Raw genomic sequence first — 25,101 nt, forward strand, 5'->3', positions numbered from 1 at the left:
CAAGCCTGTCTCCCAGAATATAAATCATGGCGCCCCCCAATGTACTTTATTAGTAAAATAACGAGAGAGAGCCGCTGCGCTCTTTTCTGGCCGTAAATACGCAATTCATTGTGCGATACAAGTGTTTTTAAATTATGAACATAGGACAGTTTTACAAGTGGAATCGTCCAACGCATGTGCTAGAACGAACCGAGGAGACATTCTCCTGGTGTTTCTTTTAAGCATCTTAACAGGGCAGCAAAAATCTAACTTGCGTTTCATGGGCATTTCACTGGAGGCATGAAATGGATTTAATCGGACTTCTGCATAGATATGGCAATTATCAATTAATTAGAGACCCCCCTCCCCACCCCCGAGATGGATAGCCAGTTAATGGGGCACCTCTACAGCAGGCCCGGCTCTAGGAATTGTTATTTGGGTGGGCCAATGGTGCATTTGGGTGGGCCACTGAGTTAGTCGCGTCCGGCATGACTCACGGGGGAGGGAGAGGGGGCAGGCGGGGTCACGCAGGGGGGGTTTAACGTCTTCTCGGCTCCTGCCCAGGATGCAAGCAGCCAGGCTCCCTTCCCAATGGTGCATAATTCCAGTGGCCCTGGTTATTTCAATACACCCCAGCAGGCAGCAGTTAATGACTGTGCTGTCTGAACAAATAAACTATGGCGTAAACATTTTCAGTTTCGCTTGAAAGGGCTTTATTTATTTTTCCACGGAAGGAGTACATGATCAAACATTTGGTCTCTCAGAAAAACCATAACAGTTTCTGTGGTGGCCCTCCTTTGACTGAGGTAACTTAAAAGTTACACTGCGGTGCCACTAGGGCCCAGGAAACTCGCTGCAAAGGGCATCTGCTGACAAAGCATATACATTAAATGCAGCATCTCAAAGAGATAGGTGGGGGTTGGTTTCTGGTTAAATTCAGAGTTTGAGATGGGAGGCTGGTAGAGCAGTGAGGATGCCTTGCCTGGCAAGATTGAGTTCGAGTCGGGCCAGCCATCTACTGCGAGGAGGGAGGGAGCAAAACCCTGTTTATTGCCCTCATCACTTCCTGTTCCAAGGAGAGTGAAAGGTCTGGCCCGCTGTAGCAGCATCTCCCGTGGTGAGGCCTCAATGCCATACCCTAAGGCAGTGGTCTTCAAACTTTTTTGCATGGAGCTCCCAAAGCAAAATGTTTTTAAGTCGGGGACCCCTGCAAAACTTTAGTGCAAGGATCGGGAAACAGGAGAGGCAGGGCTGAGTGCAAAGGCAGAGCTTTTGAGATCATATAATGGATACTTTTTGTAGCTCATAATCCACAGTAAATATGAAACATTTGATAGGGAAAATCATCAAACAATAACAGAAATAGACAAAAAACCTGTTCTCTCAATAAATTGGTTCTTGTGAGCCCCTTGCACTCCTGGGCCCCAATGGAATTTTACTTTCTGCACTAATGATAGCTGTGGCCCTAAGTAGCCCCCTACCTCCTCTGCATCTTTCACAACTTACGGACCATGACAATCACTCCAATCTTGAAACAGGTTATCCATCCCTTTTTTGGTTTTACGTAAGGAGGACCCGGCCCAAGGGCTTTGGGAAACTTTAAAAAAGCACCATTTACATAACACAAATACAAGTTTATATTAATTTATTATATTTTTTTTTTATTTAAGGCACTTGACTATTAAGTGATTTGAGTTGAGCTGACAGGAGGACCTGAACTAGGTTCCAAAGTAGGAAGCTCTTGCCATTAGGACACAACTCCTCCCTTTTAGAAATTATGAGCTCCAACGTGCTGCCCCCACCTTTTCGCAATAAAGGTGCTCTCGTTTCTCTGTGAAACGCCCTTCGCAAAGCTTGACTGGTCACCTTTCTTTTGCTTTTTGCTATATTTGGGTATTAAACCAGCATTAATGAGGTGAAATCAATGCCCAGATTGTTACCTTGTCATTTTTACATTTGGAAAAAACTAAGTAGATGCATGACAAAATGTTCTGTATAACCCAACATAATTTTTCTTTTCTTGCCACATAATTTAGTCAACCCTGCCACGTGATTTGGTCCTACCCTGCCACATAATTCCAGTGATCCTGGCTTTATTAGGCCTCTCAGGACACTGGACCCTATGCAACTGGTTAAGCAACACACATAAAAGCAGCCGAGGAGCTAATATATGCTTTATGTGATGTCAAAGTGCTTTTTACCAAAGGCATGGAACGTGTAGCTCTATAAATATACTAGTTACTATTTCCCACTGTGAAAACCAGGATTCAAATCGGCGACTCTATGGTCAGACACAGAAATCTGCAGCGATTGCTTTAGATAACGAGGTTTATAACGTAAGAGAGTATATTTTCCGAAAATTCGTTTCATTTGCTTTGTTTTTTTCATTTACTGTGTGCGCGCGTTTTTAGGTCTCGCGACCTATCGATGTGCGCAAGCGCATCGAGCGGAGCGAGAATTCAAGTGGCGAAAACATCGTCAAACCAAAGGGCTTTCAGCCCCGCGGTTTTCATGCAGTTCACGTGAACCACGTGATTAAACATGCACGCGCATTCAGGGCCAGCCCAGCACATCAAAGGGCTTCTCCTCCCCTAATTATTCATGGCCGGCCGCAGGCCGGCCGTACTTTCAGTTTCCCGAAACGGCTTCTCCTCACCTAATTAGGGGAGTAGAAGGCCTTTGATGTGCTTCACACCAATGCGCCTCACAGTCATTCCTAAGTCAGTACTCTGCCTCTGCCCAAGACCTGCCTTCTAACACTTTGAGCCTCGCAGGCAGGCCGTGGCCAATTGCTGCTTGTTTGTATTTGCTTCGGCTGCCATTCTTTATCTTCTTGGCTTAGCGCGGTGTCCACGTCCCTGTGTCTGCTTCATGGTGTATGCGTTTTATTTATTTATTTCATTTGTTGCCACAACTCTTAGCGGGATGGCATAAGTCCTCAGACACCACGATCTGCTCATGTGACATGGTTGCTCCACAATACGCTTTACACATTACACTCATCTGCCTTAAGTGGGAGAGCATATGTCATAAGTACATATGTCCTCTTCTTTTGCCTCGGAGTTTTAAACAAGCAAAGCTGGTCCTTCTGTACTTGCAGTTTCACTTCTAATGTGTGTTATTTATCATGATTTTTAGCTGAGGTGTATCACGCTCGTTCATGAGTTTGATCTTTTCATACTGTGAAATGTTTTCTAAGTTGTTTTTGATTGTCTTACCGCTGGAGGTCTCCCTGTGCTACATTTAGCCTCTGACACATGCAACGCCACTCAACCACGCAACGCCACGCAACCATGCAACGCCACTCACACATGCAACGCCACTCACACATGCAACGCCACTCACACATGCAACGCCACTCACACATGCAACGCCACTCACACATGCAACGCCACTCAACCACCCAACGCCACTCAACCACCCAACGCCACTCAACCACCCAACGCCACTCAACCACCCAACGCCACTCAACCACCCAACGCCACTCAACCACCCAACGCCACTCAACCACCCAACGCCACTCAACCACCCAACGCCACTCAACCACCCAACGCCACTCACACATGCAACGCCACTCACACATGCAACGCCACTCACGCACGCAACGCCACTCACGCACGCAACGCCACTCACGCACGCAACGCCACTCACACACGCAACGCCACTCACACACGCAACGCCACTCACACACGCAACGCCACTCACACACACGCCACTCACACACGCAACGCCACTCACACATGCAACGCCACTCACACACGCAACGCCACTCACACCCACGCAGTGCCACTTTTACCCACACAGCACCACTTTCAGACACACAACGCCACTCACACCCACGCAAGCCCACTCTCACACACGCAACGCCACTCACCCATGCAATGCCAATCACACACGCAACGCAAATCACACACGCAACGCAAATCACACACGCAACGCAAATCACACACGCAACGCAAATCACACACGCAACGCCACTCACACACGCAACGCCACTCACACACGCAACGCCACTCACACACGCAACGCCACTCACCCATGCAACGCCACTCACCCATGCAACGCCACTCACCCACGCAACTACACTCACTCAAAGCCACTCACACCCACGCAGTGCCACTTTCACACACACTGTGCAGTGCACAATAGGTCTCGCAGTAGGAAAGTTGGAGATATTGTTTTTGTAAATGACAAAGCCCTTTATGTTTTTAACATGCAAAATAAAAATAAAAGGCATTGTTATTTGCAATTGTAATAGCTCCAACTTTCCAACTGCGAGACCTATTGGCAACGCCAGTGCTTGTTTATATATGTAATTATATGAAGATGAAAAAATTACATAGTTATTAGCATATTGTGTTTACCCTTGAACCCCGTCTCCCTACTCACTGACAGTGCCCCAGGAAACACTCAGGATTACAGGTGCAAACTTTTTATGCTGTTTAACTACTGCATATAAAAGAAGACAGCCTGTGAACTCACCAGATAAACGGCGACCCTTCCAGGCTATCTTCATTCATTTACAATTCCTTCCTTGCAGACGCAGGTGTGCCCCCCTGGGAATGCATTCACGGACCCCCAGGGAAGACCTGTGCCCTAAGGCCAGGGCCGGAGCTCCCACCACATGCTGTGCCTGCTGGCTTTGGCCCATTGTGATTCTATATGTGACAATGGGCCACGATAATCTGTGCTGGGCTGCGCAGAGGCTGCAGCAGCCTCTTGACTTCGGATCAGGAGAGCCAGCCTGAACAATGATGGGGGGAGGGGAACGGTCATATAAGGCCTCGGGCCAAGGCTCATGTTTGGGTGGGCCAGGCTCATGTTTGGGTGGGCCTGGCCCACCCGGACCATCCTATAGAACCGGGCTGCTCTACAGTATTTTAAGAGGGCACGGCTTGAGAGTGGGGTGGGGGTAGAGGGGAGAGGGAAACAGAAGACGCACTGAACCTTTGCTTGACACGCGAGGAGGAGGGGTGGGGGGGGGGGGGGAGGGTGAAGGTGCCCTCGGAATGCCTGTGCACCGCCCAGCTCTCTGGAAGACTCTGATCAGCTTGCTAAATAAACAAGCTGATAAGAAATGTCTTTACGCCAGCTACGATGTCCGGAGAGGCTGTCCAAAAAACAGACAGGGTGGCACCAAAAACCCCTCTTTTCCAATGGGAAGCCATCGTTTACCATGAACACTGACGCTACCCAAGGAGGGGCGGGGCTTACAGGACCCTTTTTAGAACAAAATCTCTCGCAGGGCATGACCAGAGCAGCGTCGCCGCTCAAGCCCTCGCCTCTTACGAGACCTAAAAATAAGTTACACGTGAAGTTCTGTGTGTGAGAACATATACATACATGTGCCGGGCCATCTTGAAATACTTTCAGTTTGAGAAAACAAATTCTACGATGACAACCGGAGCATTACAAAGTACGTACATGCATATACAGCCCTTTTTGCAAACAAAAGTATTTCGTAATGGCCACCAGGGTGTACATGCGTTGTAGCACAAAGATGCATTTGCACGTACTCTGATGCATCAGCACCCATCCCGGTCACCTGGTCAGATCACTTTCTCATCTCTTTTGAGATCATCATCTCCCGCTCCATCAGACCTACCATCGCCCCCAAAGCATCAGGCAGAAACTGGAGTCGTATCACCCTTGAAACGCTCCAGGAACACCAGAATAATTTTCTACCCTCCCCATCATCTGATCCGGATGGTGGTATTGACCATTTCGACGCCTGGATCGGCCAAGCCCTAGAGGCTATGGCCCCTCTCAAACCCATCAAAACCTACAGGGCCACTCCATCCGCACCCTGGTACTCTGACATGCTTCGCCAGAAAAAGGCTTCATGCAAAGCCCTCGAACGCTCCTGGAGGCAGAACTATTCCCTCGACAGTAAAATCACCTATAAAACAGCTCTAAAAGAATACCGCAGAATGATTGAGGATCATAAAAGGGACTTCCTGGCTTCCAGAATTAAACATGCCAGTAACGGCGCCAGGGAGATTTTCAACATAGTCAGATCCTTTACGGACCCCAGCGCTCTGACTCGAACTCAACCAGCCTCCCAGTCTCTGTGTGATAAACTTTCACAATTCTTTGAGGAAAAAATCCAGGCTATTTACTCCTCCTTTCCCATCAGCAGTAGTGCAGGGTCGGGTGAGGAATCTACTACGTATCCGCTACAGTCACCCTCATTGCTAGAGTTTGCAGATATCTCTGAGGCTGACACACTGGTAGAATTACTCAACTGTAAATCTGGCTCCCCCAAGGACCCTTTGCCAGCCAAACAATATAAAAAACTGGCACCCCTGCTCAACCCATTCCTTAACCATATCTGGAACGAATCCCTGAGAACGGGCATTTTTCCCGCAAAATGGAAGCATGCGTCCCTAGTCCCCATCCTTAAGAAACCTGATCTTGACCCAGATAACCCTAGTAACTACAGGCCCATCTCTCTCCTGCCTGCCCCAGCTAAGATCCTGGAAAAACTGGTGCACGCCCAGCTTGCCAACTATATTGAATCCCATGGGCTCCTGCATGACTCTCAGCACGGCTTTCGATCGGGCCACAGCACGGAGTCGGCCCTTGTTGAAATGGCTGACTCGGTAAGATGGACGCTGGATCGAGGGTCGAGGGCGGTGTTAGTGCTGCTGGATCTCTCAGCAGCATTTGACACCGTCTCTCATAAGATCCTGCTGAGAAGGCTGGGAGACCTGGGTATTGGCGGTACAGTGTTGAGATGGCTCTCTTCCTACCTGGGTGACCGTACTCAGCAGGTATACACCCCTCCCTACACCTCCACCGCTAGACCACTTAAATGGGGAGTTCCACAGGGCTCCTCCCTGAGCCCGCTCTTGTTCAATGTTTACTTTTCCCCCTTGGCTAAACTGATTGCGCAAACTGGGATTAAATCCACCTCCTACGCTGACGACATTCAGTTACTCTTCACCTTTGATACCCCCACTGCCTCTGCCTTCGACCCATTGAAAAACTGTCTAAGAGACATCTCTAGCTGGATGGACTCCAATTCCCTCCGACTCAACGCTGGAAAGACAGAGATTCTGTTTTTTAACTCATCATCCCCTCTTGATTCTAATTTATGGTGGCCGGATGATCTCAGCCATGCCCCCACGCCTAAAGACTCGGTGAGAAACCTGGGAGTGCGCTGGGATAATCTCAGTTTCAACGCCCAGGTTCAAACAGTAGCAGCATCCTGTTTTGCTAAGATCAAGACAATTAGACGGCTCATCAACTACCTGCCGATGGACTGCCGTAAGACTGTGGTACAAGCCCTGATAATATCTCACCTGGACTATGCCAACGCACTATATCTTGGCATCACAGTAGGCCTATGCCACAAGTTACAGACTGTCCAGAATGCTGCTGCTCGGCTGGTGGAGAGAATTCCTGCCAGACATCATATCTCCCCACACCTCCGTAAACTCCACTGGCTCCCCATTTCCAAGAGATGTATTTTTAAGGCCATGACCCTGGCTTTCCGGGCCTCCAAGGGCAAAGGCTCGGCCCATCTGAAAAGCACTCTGAGACCGTATGTCAACACCAGGACATTACGCTCAAATTCCCTACTTCTGCTGGAAACCCCTAGATTTAAACGTACTCGCGCCGGAGGGAAAACATTCGAGGTCTGTGCCACTCGGTGTTGGAATAACCTCCCGGTTGCATTACGAGCCTGTCAAACCGAATTAGCATTCCGAAAGTCCCTGAAAACACATCTCTTCCCCATATAATGCCCCATTGGTGCCTAGCCTCTAAGTTCCATGATTTATCAGCGCCGGGACGCCCCGTTGGGGCAGCTGTTGCGCTTTACAAAATACACAAATAAATAAAATAATAAATAAAATCGTTTACCATGAACACTGTCGCTACCCAAGGAGGGGCGGGGCTTACAGGACCCTTTTTAGAACAAAATCTCTCGCAGGGCATGACCAGAGCAGCGTCGCCGCTCAAGCCCTCGCCTCTTACGAGACCTAAAAATAAGTTACACGTGAAGTTCTGTGTGTGAGAACATATACATACATGTGCCGGGCCATCTTGAAATACTTTCAGTTTGAGAAAACAAATTCTACGATGACAACCGGAGCATTACAAAGTACGTACATGCATATACAGCCCTTTTTGCAAACAAAAGTATTTCGTAATGGCCACCAGGGTGTACATGCGTTGTAGCACAAAGATGCATTTGCACGTACTCTGATGCATCAGCAGCCAATTTGGAGGATTGTTCTTGGATTTAAGTTAACATGTTCAGTTGGTAAAGTAAAAAAATAAATACCAATAATCAATGGTTCTGCTTTTGGTCTTTCCCTTTCACTTTTGTAAACTGTGTGCATGCATGTATTGATGTGTTTATGTAAATGTATTGGTAATGAAGTCTTTGACACACAACAGCTGTCTGTAGGGGAGTCCTAAAAATAACAGCACCAAATACTATCAAGTGTATATATTTGTGAGAAGACAGTTTTCAGGAATATGAAGTAGTACGGTATCTATGAGAAACACCAGATTTCGTCTATCCTATACGATTTTTTGCAAGTATGCCTACACTCTAAGGCGTCATGGCACTACGTAGGAGTGTGTCAGAGTGGCAAAATGTCAGACAGATGCACATGAACTCGAGAATAACAAACATGCACGAGACAAGAAAACTCAATCAATGAAATATTTACTTTATGTGTTCTTGATGGCCGGATCCTTCGACAGTTTTCGCGCCCCACCTTTGCTCTTTCTCGCTCACGTCGTTCTGTAAAAATAGGCTTCAGTTAACAGAGGAGTGAATGGCAGCGCTGTAACAGGAGAGGAGCAAATCAACAATGCTTACAATTAATTTGCACACCAGATCTTTCTGACAAACGGTCTGCAAATTGACCATTTGATCTAAAGATCTCCCTTTTTTCACAATTACTAAGCAAGCGGCATATAATCTGTGCACCTTAGCCGGTAGCTGTGCTGAACTGCATCTATTTTAACACTTAAAACAAGTCCTAAGACCACACATGCTTCACCCACCAAAAGGCATACTACAGCCAACCTACTTCCAACCACACTCCGAAAGGGTGTCCAAAAATATCAATTACACCAAGAATACTTTGGGCTTCTTCGGGGTATAAAGTGCTGCATAAATGGTGAATACAATAGGATGTTGCAAAGCAGCCCTAGCACCAAGCACTGAAAGCAGCACAGGGCAGATGTTGGATGAAGGAGTCCTCAAAACTGACCTGAGCAGCTCTTCAACAGTGGCCACGTAGGGATAATGAGAACGCTCCACACTACAGCAATCAATTTTGGCCATTATTGAAGATAACTCTTTAATGTGAACATGGGTCACAAGCATTAATAAAAAGTTTTAAAATCAACATATATTTACCACAAAATCAGGATCAGTTTCCCAGTCGTCTGCGCCATCTTCTGTGGAGACTGAAAAGGAGTGTCCCGCGGAAGACTTCCACATCTGTAAGGCAAGACGTAGGCAGAGTCAGAAAGATGTCTCATTCATGGTTCTTTTCACCAGGATGTATCCCATACCATATAGTTGTGCAATCTATAGGACTGCATGTGTCAGACTAATGAGAGGGCTCTTTAGCGGACCCACTCATCTGCTCGAGCAAGGTCTCTGATCCTTTCATAGTAACCTGGATTTATTGCTGTTCCTTAAGTCAATTCCAGGAACATCCTCACAACAGGACTTATTTGTTAATGGCATTTCCAAGACTTCATGCCAATATGATCTATCAGGGAAGAGATCTAGAAGGGTTTTAAGGTTGAAAAGTCTGACAGTTAAATAAGTAGGTTCACTGAACACTTATGATTTTAGGACCACGCAGCCCAAGCTTTACTGAATGGCTAAGGCTTGCAAAACCATGCATACAGATAGATACCCTGCTGCACTAGCCTGCGATTCCCACCATCCTGGCAAAGAGAAACGCATACTCATTAAAGAAGACAAAATAGTTTTAGACATTTCAGAGCAGGGTGTGCTCGCTATTGAATAGCAGGGAAGCCAGAAAAAAGTTTCAGTAAGTGCTTAATGATACAGCAGTTAGGGGGGCGCGGCTTGGATGGCAATGGGAAGAGTTGCCAGAGTCCAGAGCTCCGCTACACCTCGGGATGGAACTCAAGAAAACCACGAGATATTACGGTCTGAATGAAGAAACCACCATCGCGGTATAAATCTGAAACCAAACAACGGAAAAAAGAAGGTTAGCAACAATGTAGCTGAATACCCGAGCTATCAAGATGGCGGCGGCAAAATGAGACCCAGACCCCGGCAGTAATGCACCGAGGAAAAAAGATAGAGATCGGAGTGCCTGCGCGGCGCGTTCTATTAGGCGGGCGGGGCCATGACGGAACCGCTCCGTCACGAGCACAGCCCAACCGCGGCTGATGACTGAGCGGTTCTGTCACCAGCATGCGGGCGGCGCGCGGCCGCCCCGCCCTCTTAACGCTGCGGCGGAATAGCCGCCGCAGCGATGGGGTTAAATAGGCAAAAGGTAAAATATACAAAACTGTTCATTTTGATAAATTCATGACATATAACATTCCATAAGACATTTAGAAAAGAAACAGTCCAACAAAAAAATATACAGTTCAGTATAAATAACAATTCACACTTTCTCTTTCAAGCAACCATCAACCCACTCACACAAAACACTCACTCAATTCAAAAATGTAAAAAACATTGTACATTACATCAAGCAAAAAAAAAAAAAAAAAAAAAAAGGAGAGAGACAACCTAATCATACACAGAAGAAAAGCGCTTTTCTTCAGTGTATGATTAGGTGGTCGCTCTTCTTTTGTTGCTTGATGTACTGTGCTATGTTTTTTACATTTTTGAATTGAGTGAGTGTTGTGTGAGTGGGTTGATGGTTGCTTGAAAGAGAAAGTGTGAATTGTTATTTATACTGAACTGTATATTTTTTTGTTGGACTGTTTCTTTTCTAAATGTCTTATGGAATTTATGTCATGAATTTATCAAAATGAACTGTTTTTTATATTTTACCTTTTGCCTATTTAATGAAAAAGAAAATGATTAAAATGAAAAATAAATAATGAAAGCCTATTAGCTTTTCTGTGGGCATTTGTCTTTATATATTGGAACTTTTCTCCTATTTGTATTGCGGGGATACCACTTTTTCATGTTATACAGTTTAATATGCCAAGGCACACCACAAAGAGCTAAAAAAGAAAGTTACGAACGACGGTGGGTGGGATAAGAAGAGTGTTGTCAAAAACAGACTATACTACCAACAACAAAAATACCAAAAACAATCACGGCGGAGGGAAGGCCCCCAAGAAACGCGGTGTATAAGAGCAAACAGACTAGGGGGTACAAAAGAAAGAAAGCAAGCAGAAGACTTTAAAACCAGAAGCCGCTCAAAGGGTAATTGAGTGGAACAAAACCGGCTAACAGGAGCAGGCAACCCAGCAAACACCACTGTGCAGTAACAAGAGCTTCGAAGCAGCAGAATTTGAAGACCGACAAAGAAAGGGAAACATAAGAATTCTGGGGGTACCAGACGGAGAAGAGGATAAAGCTGGCTCGTGCGTTGCACTGTTACAGAATCGTGCATTGCACTGTTACAGAATCTTATAAAAAGCTAACGAATCTCAAATCTGAAAACCCCTTCGAGCTGGACAAAGCTTACAGAGTCCTGGCTTTCAAACAAAGCAGCAGACCAGGGCCAAGGCCGATAATATGCAAACCACTAAGCTCTCACCAAACAGAGGTCATCTTTGGAGTAGCAAGGAAGACCCCAAACCTACAATGGAACGGACACAAGATTATCCTCACGCATGACTACTCGTAGACAACAGTAGACATCAGGATAGGCTTCCTGACCCAAAGAGAAAAGCTAAGGAAAGAAAACATCAACTTCACCCTCACCGGCCCATCAAGGTTCAGGATAAACAAAGGAACCATGTTAACCTTCGAAGACCCAGCTGAACTATCACGATACCTAGTGGGGCCCACATTACAAGAAATGCAAACGACAGCCATGTCAAGCAAAAGTAGCGCCTCACCGGACCTTCATAACGGTATGGTCTAGATCAGAATACCACACTGACAACAACAGGAAGAAAAACTTCCATCAGACCACAGATTCTACCTCACGGAGAGACAATGTAAAAGGTCACCGTAGACACTAAATTAAGAAGATCCACCGAAAGAGCACGGAAGCTCGACCTAAGCTTAAAACAGATCCTACCTCATAGAAGGCTAGATGAACTAACTCCCAGAAAGACAAGTTAAAAGACACTACAGACATTACAGACACTAAAGTAAAGGAAAACTACCTCGAAAGCTGTACTACACCTCGCAACAGTACCTACCTCACAGAAAGACAAGAACAAGTACTCTAAGAATGAAAGTCTGTCCAGACCAATCAAGGGGAAAAAAAACCAACAACTATCTATATCCTGTAAAAACCTCTATACAAAATAACTTACTTTTCATTGAGTTTTAAAGGATACCTTCCCTGAACAGTATCTGTTACTGATCGTGGAGAGTATCCTTCACAACTCAATGCAAAGTGACTGTTACGGATCAACAAGGGTATCCTTTGAGAAGTTAAGCAAGTAACTGCTACTGATCAGGGAGGGGCTTTAGATGCGCCCACCAATCTAATGTAACAGGAGAAATATAACTGAAACAGACTAACGTATCAAGCTATCCCAGAGTAGTAGCGGGGTGGGAGGGACCTTGCTATCGCAAGTCTACAGTTCAACACATCGGGAAGGGGAAAGAGAGGTGGGGGGGGGGGAGAAGGGAGAAGGGGGTTTGTTCCGTCCGTCATGTTTGTTCTCCTTGTCAAGTTTGTCCAGTATGTCACGTGCTTGTCAATACCATACCCCTAGACAGAAAGCATGGATCAATGCGCAGGCTATTACCAACTAACACGGCGAGCATAGACAGACCACAGGCAACTAAAGATCTCAGTAAATGCTCACCTGCAAGACAGCGATCCGTTGGCCAACACAATAAATAACAACGCATTGCTGACCGACCTAAAGATTATTTCCCTCAATGTCAAGGGTCTGAATCACCCAATTAAAAGGAAAAAAACATTAGATTACCTGACAAAGACCAAAGGCGATATTATTCTCCTACAAGAAACCAAACTTTCCATGGAAGACGCGAGAAAGCTTAGAGCGAGAAGGATAGGCCAGCTAGCCTGCTCACCTGCGGTAGGCAAAAAACGAGGAGTAATCACCATAGTTAACACTAAGTCCAAGCTTACCATTGAGAATGAGCAGCACGACAACGATGGTAGACTTCTGATCACCAAAATCAAAAGAGGAGAAGAAACTATACTAGTAACAAACATATATTTGCACCAAACATAGACAACACAACATACTGGGAGGGGGTGTCAAGAGAACTAGAAGCAAACCAGGCGAACGACATGAACATAGTGGGCGGGGACTTAAACCTAGTCCTAGACTACACCCTTGACAGACAATCCGGCTCCAAAACACGGCCTCCAGCTCCCTACAACATACTGAAAAACATATGCAATAGATTCGACCTGCAAGACCCATGGCGCCTACAATACCCAGACACTAGAGACTTCACCTTCTACTCCAACCCACACAACTCCTACAGCAGAATGGACTACATCCTCATCTCAGGCTCACACACACACACACACACCTGATAGAACACACAGATATTGCAGCAAGGACAATCTCAGACCTCTCTTGCATCAGTCTACATCTAACAGGCCAGCATAATGAGCACACCACCCGCAGATGGCGGTTCAACAACAAAACGTTAGCGAGACAGGAGGACAAAGACAAAATAGAGCAAGCCATCAAGGACTACATAAAAGAAAACACCACACCAGACATAGTTCCTAAAAGCCTATGGGACGCCCTTAAGGCAACCATCAGAGGAACACTGATAGAAATCAAGGCCAGAAGAGAGAGGAAAGCATAAAAGGCAGCTAGAACACCTAGAAACGGACATCAAACAACTGGAAACTAGGCATATCAGGGACACCTCAAACACAGCTGTCCTGGTAGAGCTTATAGGGAAGAAATACAAATTCAACAGGATTCTTAGCGAAAGAGCAGGGCTGTGGATAAGAAAATACAAACAAATCTACCTGCGAAGCTAATAAGGCAGGTAAAATACTAGCATCATATCTCAAACGCAAGAAAAGACAACACTGTATCTCCACAATAACAGATTCGAACAACAAGACACACACCCAACACAAGGATATCCTACACACGTTTATGGAACTCGACAAAGACCTCTACAAAAGAGACGACAACATTGACCTGAAGGGCAGCTCAGCCTACCTAAACAGACTAAACCTTCCCAAGATATCAGAAGAGGAAGCCAGAACTCTAGGCCGTGAGATTGTGTTAGCTATAAAATCACTAAAAGACAACAAAGCCCCAGGCCCAGTTGGGTACCCAGCACCCTTCTACAAAACGTTCCAAAATCATCTTCTCTCAGCCCTGACTAAAACCTTCAACCACTGCGCCAAAGCGGGATCAGTAACAGAAACTATGTCACAAGCCAACATAATTGTCATACCCAAAGAAGGCAAAGACTCGCAAAGGCTCAAAAACTACCGCCCCATCTCACTTATAAACTTAGATTGCAAGCTATACGCCAAAGTGCTAGCCACAAGGCTAAACAAACTACTACCACAACTGATTGGAAACACACAGGTGGGCTACATGAAAACACGCATGTCTCACGATAACACGAGACTCCTCTGCCAAGTCATAGAGCACTCCTCAAAATCAATCAACTCTGCTGTAGCATTCACACTAGACGCAGAAAAGGCCTTCAACAGAGTATCCTGGCATTTCCTAGAGAAGTGCATGCAGGCATACAATCTAGGTGATGGCTACACAAAGAAAGTCATGGCACTGTACAAAAACTCCAAAGCACAGATAGCTATTAACGGAAGTTCTGCGGCCCAATTTAAACTGGACAATGGGACAAGACAGGGCTGCCCGCTATCCCCACTACTATTCGTATTAGCATTCGAACCCCTGATTAGAGACACTTTCGCTAACAGCGACATAGCAGGGGTAACAGTCAACAACACCACAGCCAAACTTGCTGCCTATGCGGATGACTTACTCATAATAAGGGAAACCCCAGGCCCATCCATACCAGCAGTCGTGCAAACAATTGAAACATACGCTTACCACGCAGGTTACAAACTCAGAGGCATATCAGAATACATGCCTCTCAATGTTGTCTAACATCTATTTTAATGATTTGTAATAAATTGTTCAATTTAAAAAAAAAAAATTTAATTCACTGTTTTTATTGTATGTTTAAAATTGTATACCTTTCTATGTGGTTGGTATTTTGAGTTATGAGGGGAACATACAAGAGGTCTTTTCAAGAGTTGAACACTGGGACTTGTTAAGTTCTTTACTTCTATCCTCCTTGTCCCAAAGTGGATCATTAAGGAGACCTCCCTTCTTCTGTTATTTGTGCCTCTCAACATACATACAACCAGAGAGGTAATGGGGACCTCGGGGCAGGCCTGGCAACCTGGTTTTGTCAAATACCTGGCTATTCAATTTGGGAAAAGCCTAAGAAGCACCTTAGAACAGAATGAGAAAATAACTCAGGAGAAGATCAAGGGGCTACTAGAAACCTGGTCACCCAAATTCATCACCTGGTGGGGCAGAATAGACACTGTAAAGATGATGGTCACTAAGATATCTTTTAGCGCTCCGACAGGGATCGTCAGTTTTTAATTGTCATTTAGAACTAGGTATGGAGTTAATTTCCGATCTTGTAAAATTACAACCAATTTTACTCTGGCAGAGAGTATGGTCTGTAGATGCGTTGGGCCTTAACCGGGAAATAATTAAGGACGTTATGGCTTTGGATGACTCAAAAAGCATTCTATGGCTAGACTGTCAGAAAAACATTAACTGATCTCCACAGACCGGAATTTTATATTAACCCTGAACTAATCTGCAGGCTATCAAGAAAGGAACTAAAAAAATTATGCATGGATCATTTTGACCTAATAAGATCTTCGGGTGAACTCACTAAAACACCTGTAGTTCAGCATCAAATGACTTTAGCCTGCTTTGCGATTCAACCCTATCTATCGCATTGCACAAAGAATTTTGATCGATTTATTCTGACTAGGTTCAGATTCGAAATGTTCCATTGCCTGTTAACCTCGCCTATAAAAATCTACTGGTCAAGGAATATGGAGCTCTGTCCATGCAATAATTCATCACTCCAGATCACATTTCATGTGATCTTATTTTGTAAATATTATGAGTTTGAACATAAAAAATGGATTAGACAATATATGAAGCAGGGTTCCTGGCGCCAATATCGACCAGCCTACTTATTCCTACAGCAAATGGTAAATGAAAAATGTGTCCCGATTAGGGCTGTTTTCTTTTTAAAGTATCTTAAGGAAACGGAATTCTATTGTATGTTAATTTTAATATGAAAATGCTTTGGATTTAACCTGTATTCATTTAATCTCATTTGAATGTTTGGTTGATATTTTTATAAAATGGTTTATATGATTGTTGCTTTTATGATTTTATGTCTCTGCTAAAATCGAATAAAGCCTTTTTCTGATAACTCCCAAAGTTAACTATCTAGCAGGTATGCTACTCCTAGCACTCACAGACGACTTCCACAGGAAATTATACCAAAGGCTAGACAAATTTATATGGAGACCAGAAACCCAGAATAGGCCTCCAAAAACTGAGACTAGAGTAGAATCTGGATGGGCTCAACGTGGCGGACCGGAGAACATTTCAACTAGCCTTCATAGCCAGACAGGGGATGCACTGGGTGCTCTCGAAACAGCAATACACACAGACATGGCTCTCCATAGAAGAAGCCATTCTAAATAACACAGACCCACTAACACTTCTCACATCAAACAAGCGCTTAAGAACAACCTGATCTTTAGGATCACAAGGTACGCGTTCTTCAAAGTAGATCAGAAACTCGTAAACAGCATCAAAGACTCACATTGGGAAACTCTGGGTTAACCCCAAGATTAAATACAGAGGGAAATCACTCGACAGAGTCATGGAGGAAGCTAGGGATTTCGTTTCCTGCCCAACTGGAAGCTGAAGGAGAACCCTATACCTTTAACAGCCTGAAAACAAGACACGGTCTCCCTGACATAGAACTATACAAATTCCTGGCAATCAAAACTGCACTAAAAAAAGTCAGAATTAGGCAAACATAAACCATCAATCTCCCAGCATATGGAAACAATAAACAAGACAGGGCACCAAATCTCACTCCTCTACAAACTCCTCTGACCGGTCTCCACCAAACAACGCTAAAAACACCAGCTACTGGGAAAACCAGATCGGCTCCAAACTCACGGAACAGGAGCTACAAACCCTCTAGGCGACACCATAAAAAAATAGGATATCCCCAGTGCTGGCACAAACTAAATTCTGGCTTCTTCACCAAGCATACTGGACACTGGCCCGCGTTGCTCTGATCGGCCTAAGAGACAACGATACCTGCTGGAACTGCGGCACGGTTAGAGGAGACCTAGAGCACCTCATCTATCGCTGCACTAAGGTCAAAAACTTCTGGAAGACGGTGCTCGACTTCATAAACAAAACCTTATGCTGTAGCGTAAAAGAAACATTTGCCACAACTATCACAGCACATATTACACCAAACATCACCACTAAAGAGGACAGAAACCTCCTGAATTTCCTCCTTACGATAGCAGTCAAAACGGTCCTAACCAAATGGAAGGACACCTCCAAAGCCACATTCAAGGGGTGGCTGAACTGGGTGACCTTCCTCAGAGGGGCCGATAACACTGCAATGTCTAATAAGCTGTACCAGCTCAATACAACCTCAAGGGTCCGGCGCTCGGTCACTAAATAACCACCTTTCACTTATGTTTTATGTACCAACTTAATACCCGCCCAATCGCAACAAATTACGTTTTATCTTATATGTGTGCTAGACTTCGAGGAGCGGACAAGCAAACACTGACAAAACAGTAATTGCTGCCCTATACGACCAACTGCGAAAACTGCTATATGTTATTGTGTCTTCTGTGATATGTAATTTGTAAATACAAATAAAAATATATATTTTTTAAAAGATACAGCAGTCACTGCCTTGGTCTTGTGGTTACTACGCATTACACACAACAGGAGCCAAAAGAACCCAACTAACCTAGAAAATCCTTTTATGAATCTGGTCTAAATTTAAGGTTAAATCGACCTCTTGGAAAATAATCTCTTGCAGCAGCAACATGAACCCACTTATCTGATTTTGCCTTTCATGGTAAAAATAATGCAAAGGTAGGTTTTTGTTTCAGGACAAGACAAGATACTTTTTAGGTCGAGCTGCTTGTAAAGCTCTTGCGCGGTCTGTTGCATTGAATATTGTGACTTTCCAAGAACAGAGAGGCTTTGAGCCAACCCAATGCGAACCATTGGTTGGCTTTCCATCTCACTGATTTGCTTGCTTCTTATTTGTGTCCCTACTTACCAATCTCGTGCTTGTCCCGTCATGCATGGAGTAATGGCTTTATACAATCTCTTTAAATTGGCTGGTATCAATGCTTGCTGTTCAAGCCCTACCTTTTTCTCTTGTGTGAAGACTCCATTTGAGTGTGTGTTCGAGCCCCCTCCGTTGCGTAGGTCTTTCTCCTTGAGGCTTTGCTCTGTTGCCCTTGTACTACCCCCACCTGCTCCCTCTGTTACTTCCCCCTACCCTATGTTGCTTTTACTTATGTTCCAGTCCCCTCCCATTGTATTCACATCCCTCACACACTCCTATGTGTTGCTTCTGTTCCCTCACTTTCCCTGTTTACATAGGGTGATGGGGGTGGACAAACTTTGATGCATTTTAGTTTATTTGTAGTTACCTGTCCAACTCAGATAGGTAGCTAAAAAACTAAACAAAAGCACCTACATAATTTTGTAGATGCGTGCATGTGTGTATGCTACAGATATACGGAGGCTGAGCATCATAGCCGAAAAGTATTGGAAAAGCCAATTTGTCATGGAGGAGGGACCTACTGGCTTGGCCAATGCTTGTTCTGATTCTACAACAAACAGCAAATGAGATGCATGGCAAAAAGTCATGCTGGTGCAGCAACTACTGAAATCCAGGTATGCAAACCAGAGGCGGATGTAACAATTTAGTCTTGCCAACCAGTCAAATGGATCAGTGTGGCAGTAACTGACCACTGGTTAAGGCAGTATCTATAGAATTCTAGTTCACTACTGATTTACTGGGCACGTATATAGGGTCATGAAATAATGCATGCATCCATTTAGTAGCTGCTTGATCCATATAAGAATTGGCAGAGGTGCACACAAGGTATCTGGCCCTTTTAACTGATGTCATCTCTACATACGGTGTCAAAAAAGGGGGAATGCCAGGGCTCGAATTCGAGTCACAACAACTTATTTATTCAGCTGGTGTGTGCCTTCTATACGTTACTTCAAGAAGGTATTGTGTGTACATTTGTCATTTTTTAGAATTTTCAATACATATTTACATTTTATACAAGCTTCAAAGGATTAAGCATTCCTTTTGCCGTGGAAACAAAACATAGTGTTTCTTGCGTTATACAGTATTTACAAACAGAACAAATCAAAAGACATTCGTGTGTGGTTACACATTCACTGTTTGAATACAAGGCAGACAATAAATCATATACACCTAAATTAAGTCAGGTACTGATCCTTATGCGCTAGTCTTAACTGTTACATGGATCAAACACAAGAAAGAACCCTATTGACAAAAAGAAGGGTTTAGAAACGAGTCGGCTATACGGCTGTTCTAAAGATGATGGAACCCAAATGTTAGGGGTTGATACACAAGCATAGGGCGATGCAATTGAAATCATACTGCCCAATGTGTTTGATCCATGTTTGATCCATGTAACACTGTATATATTGTTTCCACGGCAAAAGGAATGCTTAATCCTTTGAAGCTTGTATAAAATGTAAATATGTATTGAAAATTCTAAAAAATGACAAATGTACACACAATACCTTCTTGAAGTAACGTATAGAAGGCACACACCAGCTGAATAAATAAGTTGTTGTGACTCGAATTCGAGCCCTGGCATTCCCCCTTTTTTGACATTGTAAGTTGTCCAGCCAGGACTCGTAGGACAAACCCCTCTAGTGATAAACGTATCTCTAAATACGGAGCAAAAAAAATTAAAATGTGCCATCAATAGGGAAACTCGCCTATTAAAAATACATTAAAATATATGGAGGCATTCTCCTTTTTCAATGAAATTCAAGTTAACAAACGACACATACATATTCTACATGATCAGTAGACATCAAATTTCAAATCTACTATGGAAACAGTACACCAAAATCCAAACATTTTCCCAACAGCAGTCGCCCAAGAAAATTAAAACCTAATTTTCAAATATTCAACTGAAAAGTGATGCCAATGCGTGATCCCAAAAAGCATTTCACTTCTATTGGGTTATCATTCTTAAAAGGTATTTAACTCATCCAACTATTCTTTTTCAGCTATATAATGCGCAATGCCTAAATAATGAAGAAAGGTCATTTTCTTTAGCTCAAAGTATGCTGAATGGCACAACAAACCAATGTTTTTATTTATTTTTTTACATTTAAAAAACAGTCCTAGCCCTTACTCTTGCCTTCACCTATGTACAATTAGAAACACTGAACCATTTAAGAAACCGGGATAAGGTGTGTCAGTTGTAACCAGTTGAAGTTGACCTGTTACAAACCCAACAACAGACTCCAGGCCAATGAATTTTAAGTGTGGTGTAACCTCAAATACGTTGTGGCCGAGTACCAACTCACAGTGGATGTTAATCTTTGGGCTTTGACGTAAAACTTTATTAATCGAAAGTGTTTTGTCACAGAAATAACCTCAGACTTGAATAGGAGAGTGAAGGGCATTTTTAGCCCATGAGAGCAAGAAAGCATCAGCTGCAAATAGAGGCAAAGGAACCGGCGAACGGGATACCACAATAGACCCCGTGCTCACCCTTGGCAACACTTTGGGGACATATTCATAAATACATTAGTGGGCCTTGCCAATCACTAAGGGCGACTGGAAGAGAACCAGGGGTTTCATTTTGGACCAAGAGAACACGAGCAAAGCTTAATTGTGATCATCCATTCCAGAGGGTGGTGAGGCGTCCCACATGGAGTCCAATCAATGGAGCTGAACGTGGAACAATGCAAATCGATGAATACAAGGACCAAGTAGAGTTTCTTAAAGAAAATGTCACTGTAAACAAAGCCTCCGATGCACTGTCTCAGTGCCCGTCCCAGATCTGGAGCATGGCCCCGTGGCATCACTTTTTATATTTGTCTCTTTTTGCGGTTGAATCAAAGAGCGCAATGGACAAGTAAACGGATGTGAAATTAGTATCACTCATTTTATCAATTGGCGTTAGGATCGCAGCCTTCCGGGAGGAATCTAGCTCGACAGACCTGTAGAAAGGATGGTGTAAAAGGAGTTCGAAGGATATGGGTCACCGAGCCAGAGATTACTTCTATGGAGAGATGCTGTTCGACATTGAGATAAAGTACGTCTACTCTTTTCTTCACAACCAGGACCAATGGCCACATGTCAAAAAGCCTTTCTGTTGTGGCAGTCATGGCTTCCACCACACCCATCCCATGCACACAGCCATGCCATCTGGAAAAGTAGCTCAATCAATCCAGCTGATTACAAAAAATCCCTGGACAGAATTTACCAACTCTAGGCCGACTGAGAAAAGAACTCCCCAGAGCCTCAATTCCCTGGCTCCTTTCATGTCAATTTGCAGTGGTCTGCAAGCACTTCTGAGGGACACAGCACTTGGTACCAGCTCAGTCTGGTTCTTTTAAGGATGCCTCATGGCCTGAAGCAATTGTATTTCACGTAGGCCATCTTCTTTCAACAATAAAGGACTAGTTTTACAGGTAGGATTAATAATCCATGTATTTATATAGGTCATGTTAAAAAATTCTTCAAAAGCATTTGATATATTTGCATGGAAGGTCAATACATTTTTTAACTCAGATGACCAGGGGCCGAATGTATTGCCCAACTACAGCCTAAGGCAGTTCAGTTCCTTGCTTTACACGAGGCCGCATTATTTTTATTATTTATTTTTTAATGAGATGGTAGGCGTGGCCCAAGCGCTGCATTATATAAGACAAATAGTCGCTTCCAGCTGAAGAGATCTGCATCTTCGAATTTACAACAATCTCCAATTCACCCTGAGAATAGAGATTTGTTGACAGTTTTGCATCGTGACCACAACAGCACCAGGCATCTACTACAAGGTTAATCCTTTGATCTCACACTTGCAGGGTCTTTTCATCCCGGTTTCTCCCTATTTACCCATCTTTCCTTTCCTACTCTCGTTCAAAGTCTGATAACAAAAAATATAAACCCTGGAGGCCTACTAACAAAGGCCTTTTTGAGTAAAAGCACTACTCTCACTCTTTTACATACTTTCAGAACAGGCCGCAAATCATCTATACTGGAACTATTCATAGACCGTTCCCTCTTTGCACTTTTACTAATAGGGAAGTGCACTTTTCAGTAAAGATTCACAAGCGCATGCAAACGTATGTGTAAAAAAAAAAAAAAAAAAAAAAACTCCTCACAGTGCTTAACTTGTAAAAGAAAGTGGCAGTGCGCCGGGCTCAGCTCATTAGACCTTGACCAGTGCAATTAAATGCTGCTCCCCTGCCCCAGTACCAAGACTGTGCAGTTCTTAATCCACCTCCTGTCTCTTTAATCCACTACAAGGCCCTCCCTCCCATTCTCTCCCCCTCTTGCGGGATTCCTGATACTTCCCCTTATGACAGTTTTTCTGCCTTGCTCTTCTTCCATCTTTCTATTTTGTGCACTATCCCCGGCTCTGCTCTCAAAGGTCTGATGTAGAAAAATAAGGGCCGGTGTCCCGTTCCGGCAAACAGCAGCTCAGATTAAGCACTGCTCCTTAAGTGCTACTTCCCGTACTGAAATACTATTGTGAATAGTGTAGGAGAGTAGGGTCTGCTATCCTATGGTCACCCCAATTTTTGCTTTTTGCTTCACTGGTTTTCGACTTACTGAGGCTGTGGGCCTGCTAATCAGACCCCCAGCCTGCTGTTCTCTCTCTAAATTTATGATACATGTGCTATAGGTACATACCACAATTGGAAATGGACTCCTTGTCAGCCCCTGTACCATGCACTATAGGTGCCCAGGGCATAGGTGCCACCAAGGCCTACCAGGGGCTGAAGCATAGCTTTTGCCACCCCTGGCTGGTTCTTAAATTGACACAACTGGCTGATCACTCAGCTGGGGCAAGTGGGTGTAATCACCCCTTGCTTAGATATAGTACACCTATATCTAAACCTATATCTGGACACATATATAGCCTGTAAGCCACTCCTATGGAAGGCCTCATCAATCCTGGAGGCAGAGTGCGTGGTTTTATGTGAGATGGTGCTCTGGCATGAGCTGAGCCTGTCTGCAGCTGTCGGGAACAACTCCCTAAGCTGATCCGGGATAACGCCATACCATATACTCTTAAGCGCCTTATAATCCTCGCGGTTATATAGCAACTTTGGTTTGGCTTTATCAAAACATGTCGTGTAAGGTGTCATACGAATTGGAATACTACCCCCTCGCCAGTTCTGGCGACGGGGGTAGCATTCCACCCTTCTAGAGGGAGAAGACATGTTACTTACTGAAACGCGGTTGATTTAAAATGAGCCTCAGATCCACAAGATGGATGCCCCTGCCACAGACACGGGTCTGACCTCCTGCTGCTGACCGAAACCCGGCAGAGGAGGCCTGGACAAAGAGTTTCCTGTCACAGGGCGGTGTCAAACCACCCCAGACAGGAGATAGTGGATTGGAGTAGGGAGGTTTCAAAGAAACCAGACACTGCCTGGGGAGCACAAGGCTGCCCCTTGCAGGATCCGGCCAAACCGGTTCTGGGGCCTCCCAGCCCCTGTCCCAGCGCGGCCAGGATCAAAGGAGAGGGGTGTATCCACCCCCTTCCTGGGTCCCACCCATAGGAGGGGACCTAGCAGGATGTCCAACCCCCCAGATTCGAATAAGAGGGGGAGCAGTCCCAACGGACCGCAGATCATCCTGAAGAAACATAAGAAACGAAATCTGGACCCTTCGACTTTCTACACGACGTGAGAAGACTGAAGAATCTCCCTTGTGGTCAAGGAGTGACCACCCTGTGCAAACCGGCACCATCCAGCCCTCGACCCTTGCTTTGTTGCAGTTCCCGCCGGAACTCGAGCGACAGAGATCGACGAGATCAAGCTTGCCTGCCTTCTACCTGCCCGATCCACAGTCCCTGCAGAGCTGAGACCCGTGGAGGCGACCGGAAGCGTGGGGCACGCCATCTTGAAAAGGCCACGAGACGCTGACCGTGCGGCCCACGAGTGACCCTCGAAGCTGTACACCGGGGTTTGAGAAGCCCCAGCCCCGAGCTCCACTTGCACCAAAGCTCACCCCTCCACACTCGACGAGTGCTGCGTGGGGCCCTTCTGCTTGTGTGCGCTCGACGCGTTGGCCCGGTCACTTGCCAGCTGGCTTGTGGCCCCTGTGCCGACGAACTTTGAAATACGACTTGCTTTTCTGGTTGCTCCAGATCTGCACCAGCTCCTGTGAAAAGGAGCACCCACTCTGACCCTCCTGGTTCGAGTGATAAGCAATCTCCCGGTTCCGCGTGGATTGCTTTTGCCAAGTGCTGTTTGCTGCAATCTTGAAGCCGACGGTGCTGACGGCGAGAGCCTACGTGGGACAGATCGTGACCTGCTCCTGGACGTCGCAGATGCCCCAGAGCCCACGTGACAGCGGAGAGAAGCCTATCGACAACCGCCTGATTGCGCCCGACATTGCCTGGTTCCGTCCTGGTTCCACCCTGGTCACTGCTGAGTGACCCAGACTCTGTCCCCCTCTGCTTTCAGGTACTTTTCTACTTCGATCCACCCTTGGATCGCACCGGACACTTCTGCTTCACAGCGCCTGCAGCTGCAACAGCTTCAAGCACCAAGAACCTGCGTGACAGAACCCGACGCCACTTCGACCCTGTGCACCCACGGCCTGTGGGTGAGGTAACTTTGCAACGCCGGTGTCTATAC

The 25,101-nt window shown here is 45.2% G+C and overlaps 1 protein-coding gene across 2 annotated transcripts in view; it reads right to left on the reverse strand.

Moving 5' to 3' along the window:
- Positions 1–25,101, reverse strand: part of CTTN (cortactin) — a 211,206-nt gene that overhangs the window by 132,197 nt on the left and 53,908 nt on the right. For both annotated transcript variants that reach the window (XM_086959558.1, XM_086959559.1), the window contains exons 2-3: positions 9,362–9,445; positions 8,664–8,737 (exon numbers count right to left, since the gene is read on the reverse strand). In XM_086959558.1, coding sequence (XP_086815684.1) covers positions 8,664–8,737; positions 9,362–9,445 — 158 coding nt within the window. The remainder of the gene's footprint in view (positions 1–8,663; positions 8,738–9,361; positions 9,446–25,101) is intronic.

Source organism: Lissotriton vulgaris, chromosome 2_2, assembly GCF_964263255.1.
Source record: "Lissotriton vulgaris chromosome 2_2, aLisVul1.2, whole genome shotgun sequence".
NCBI lineage: Eukaryota > Metazoa > Chordata > Amphibia > Caudata > Salamandridae > Lissotriton > Lissotriton vulgaris.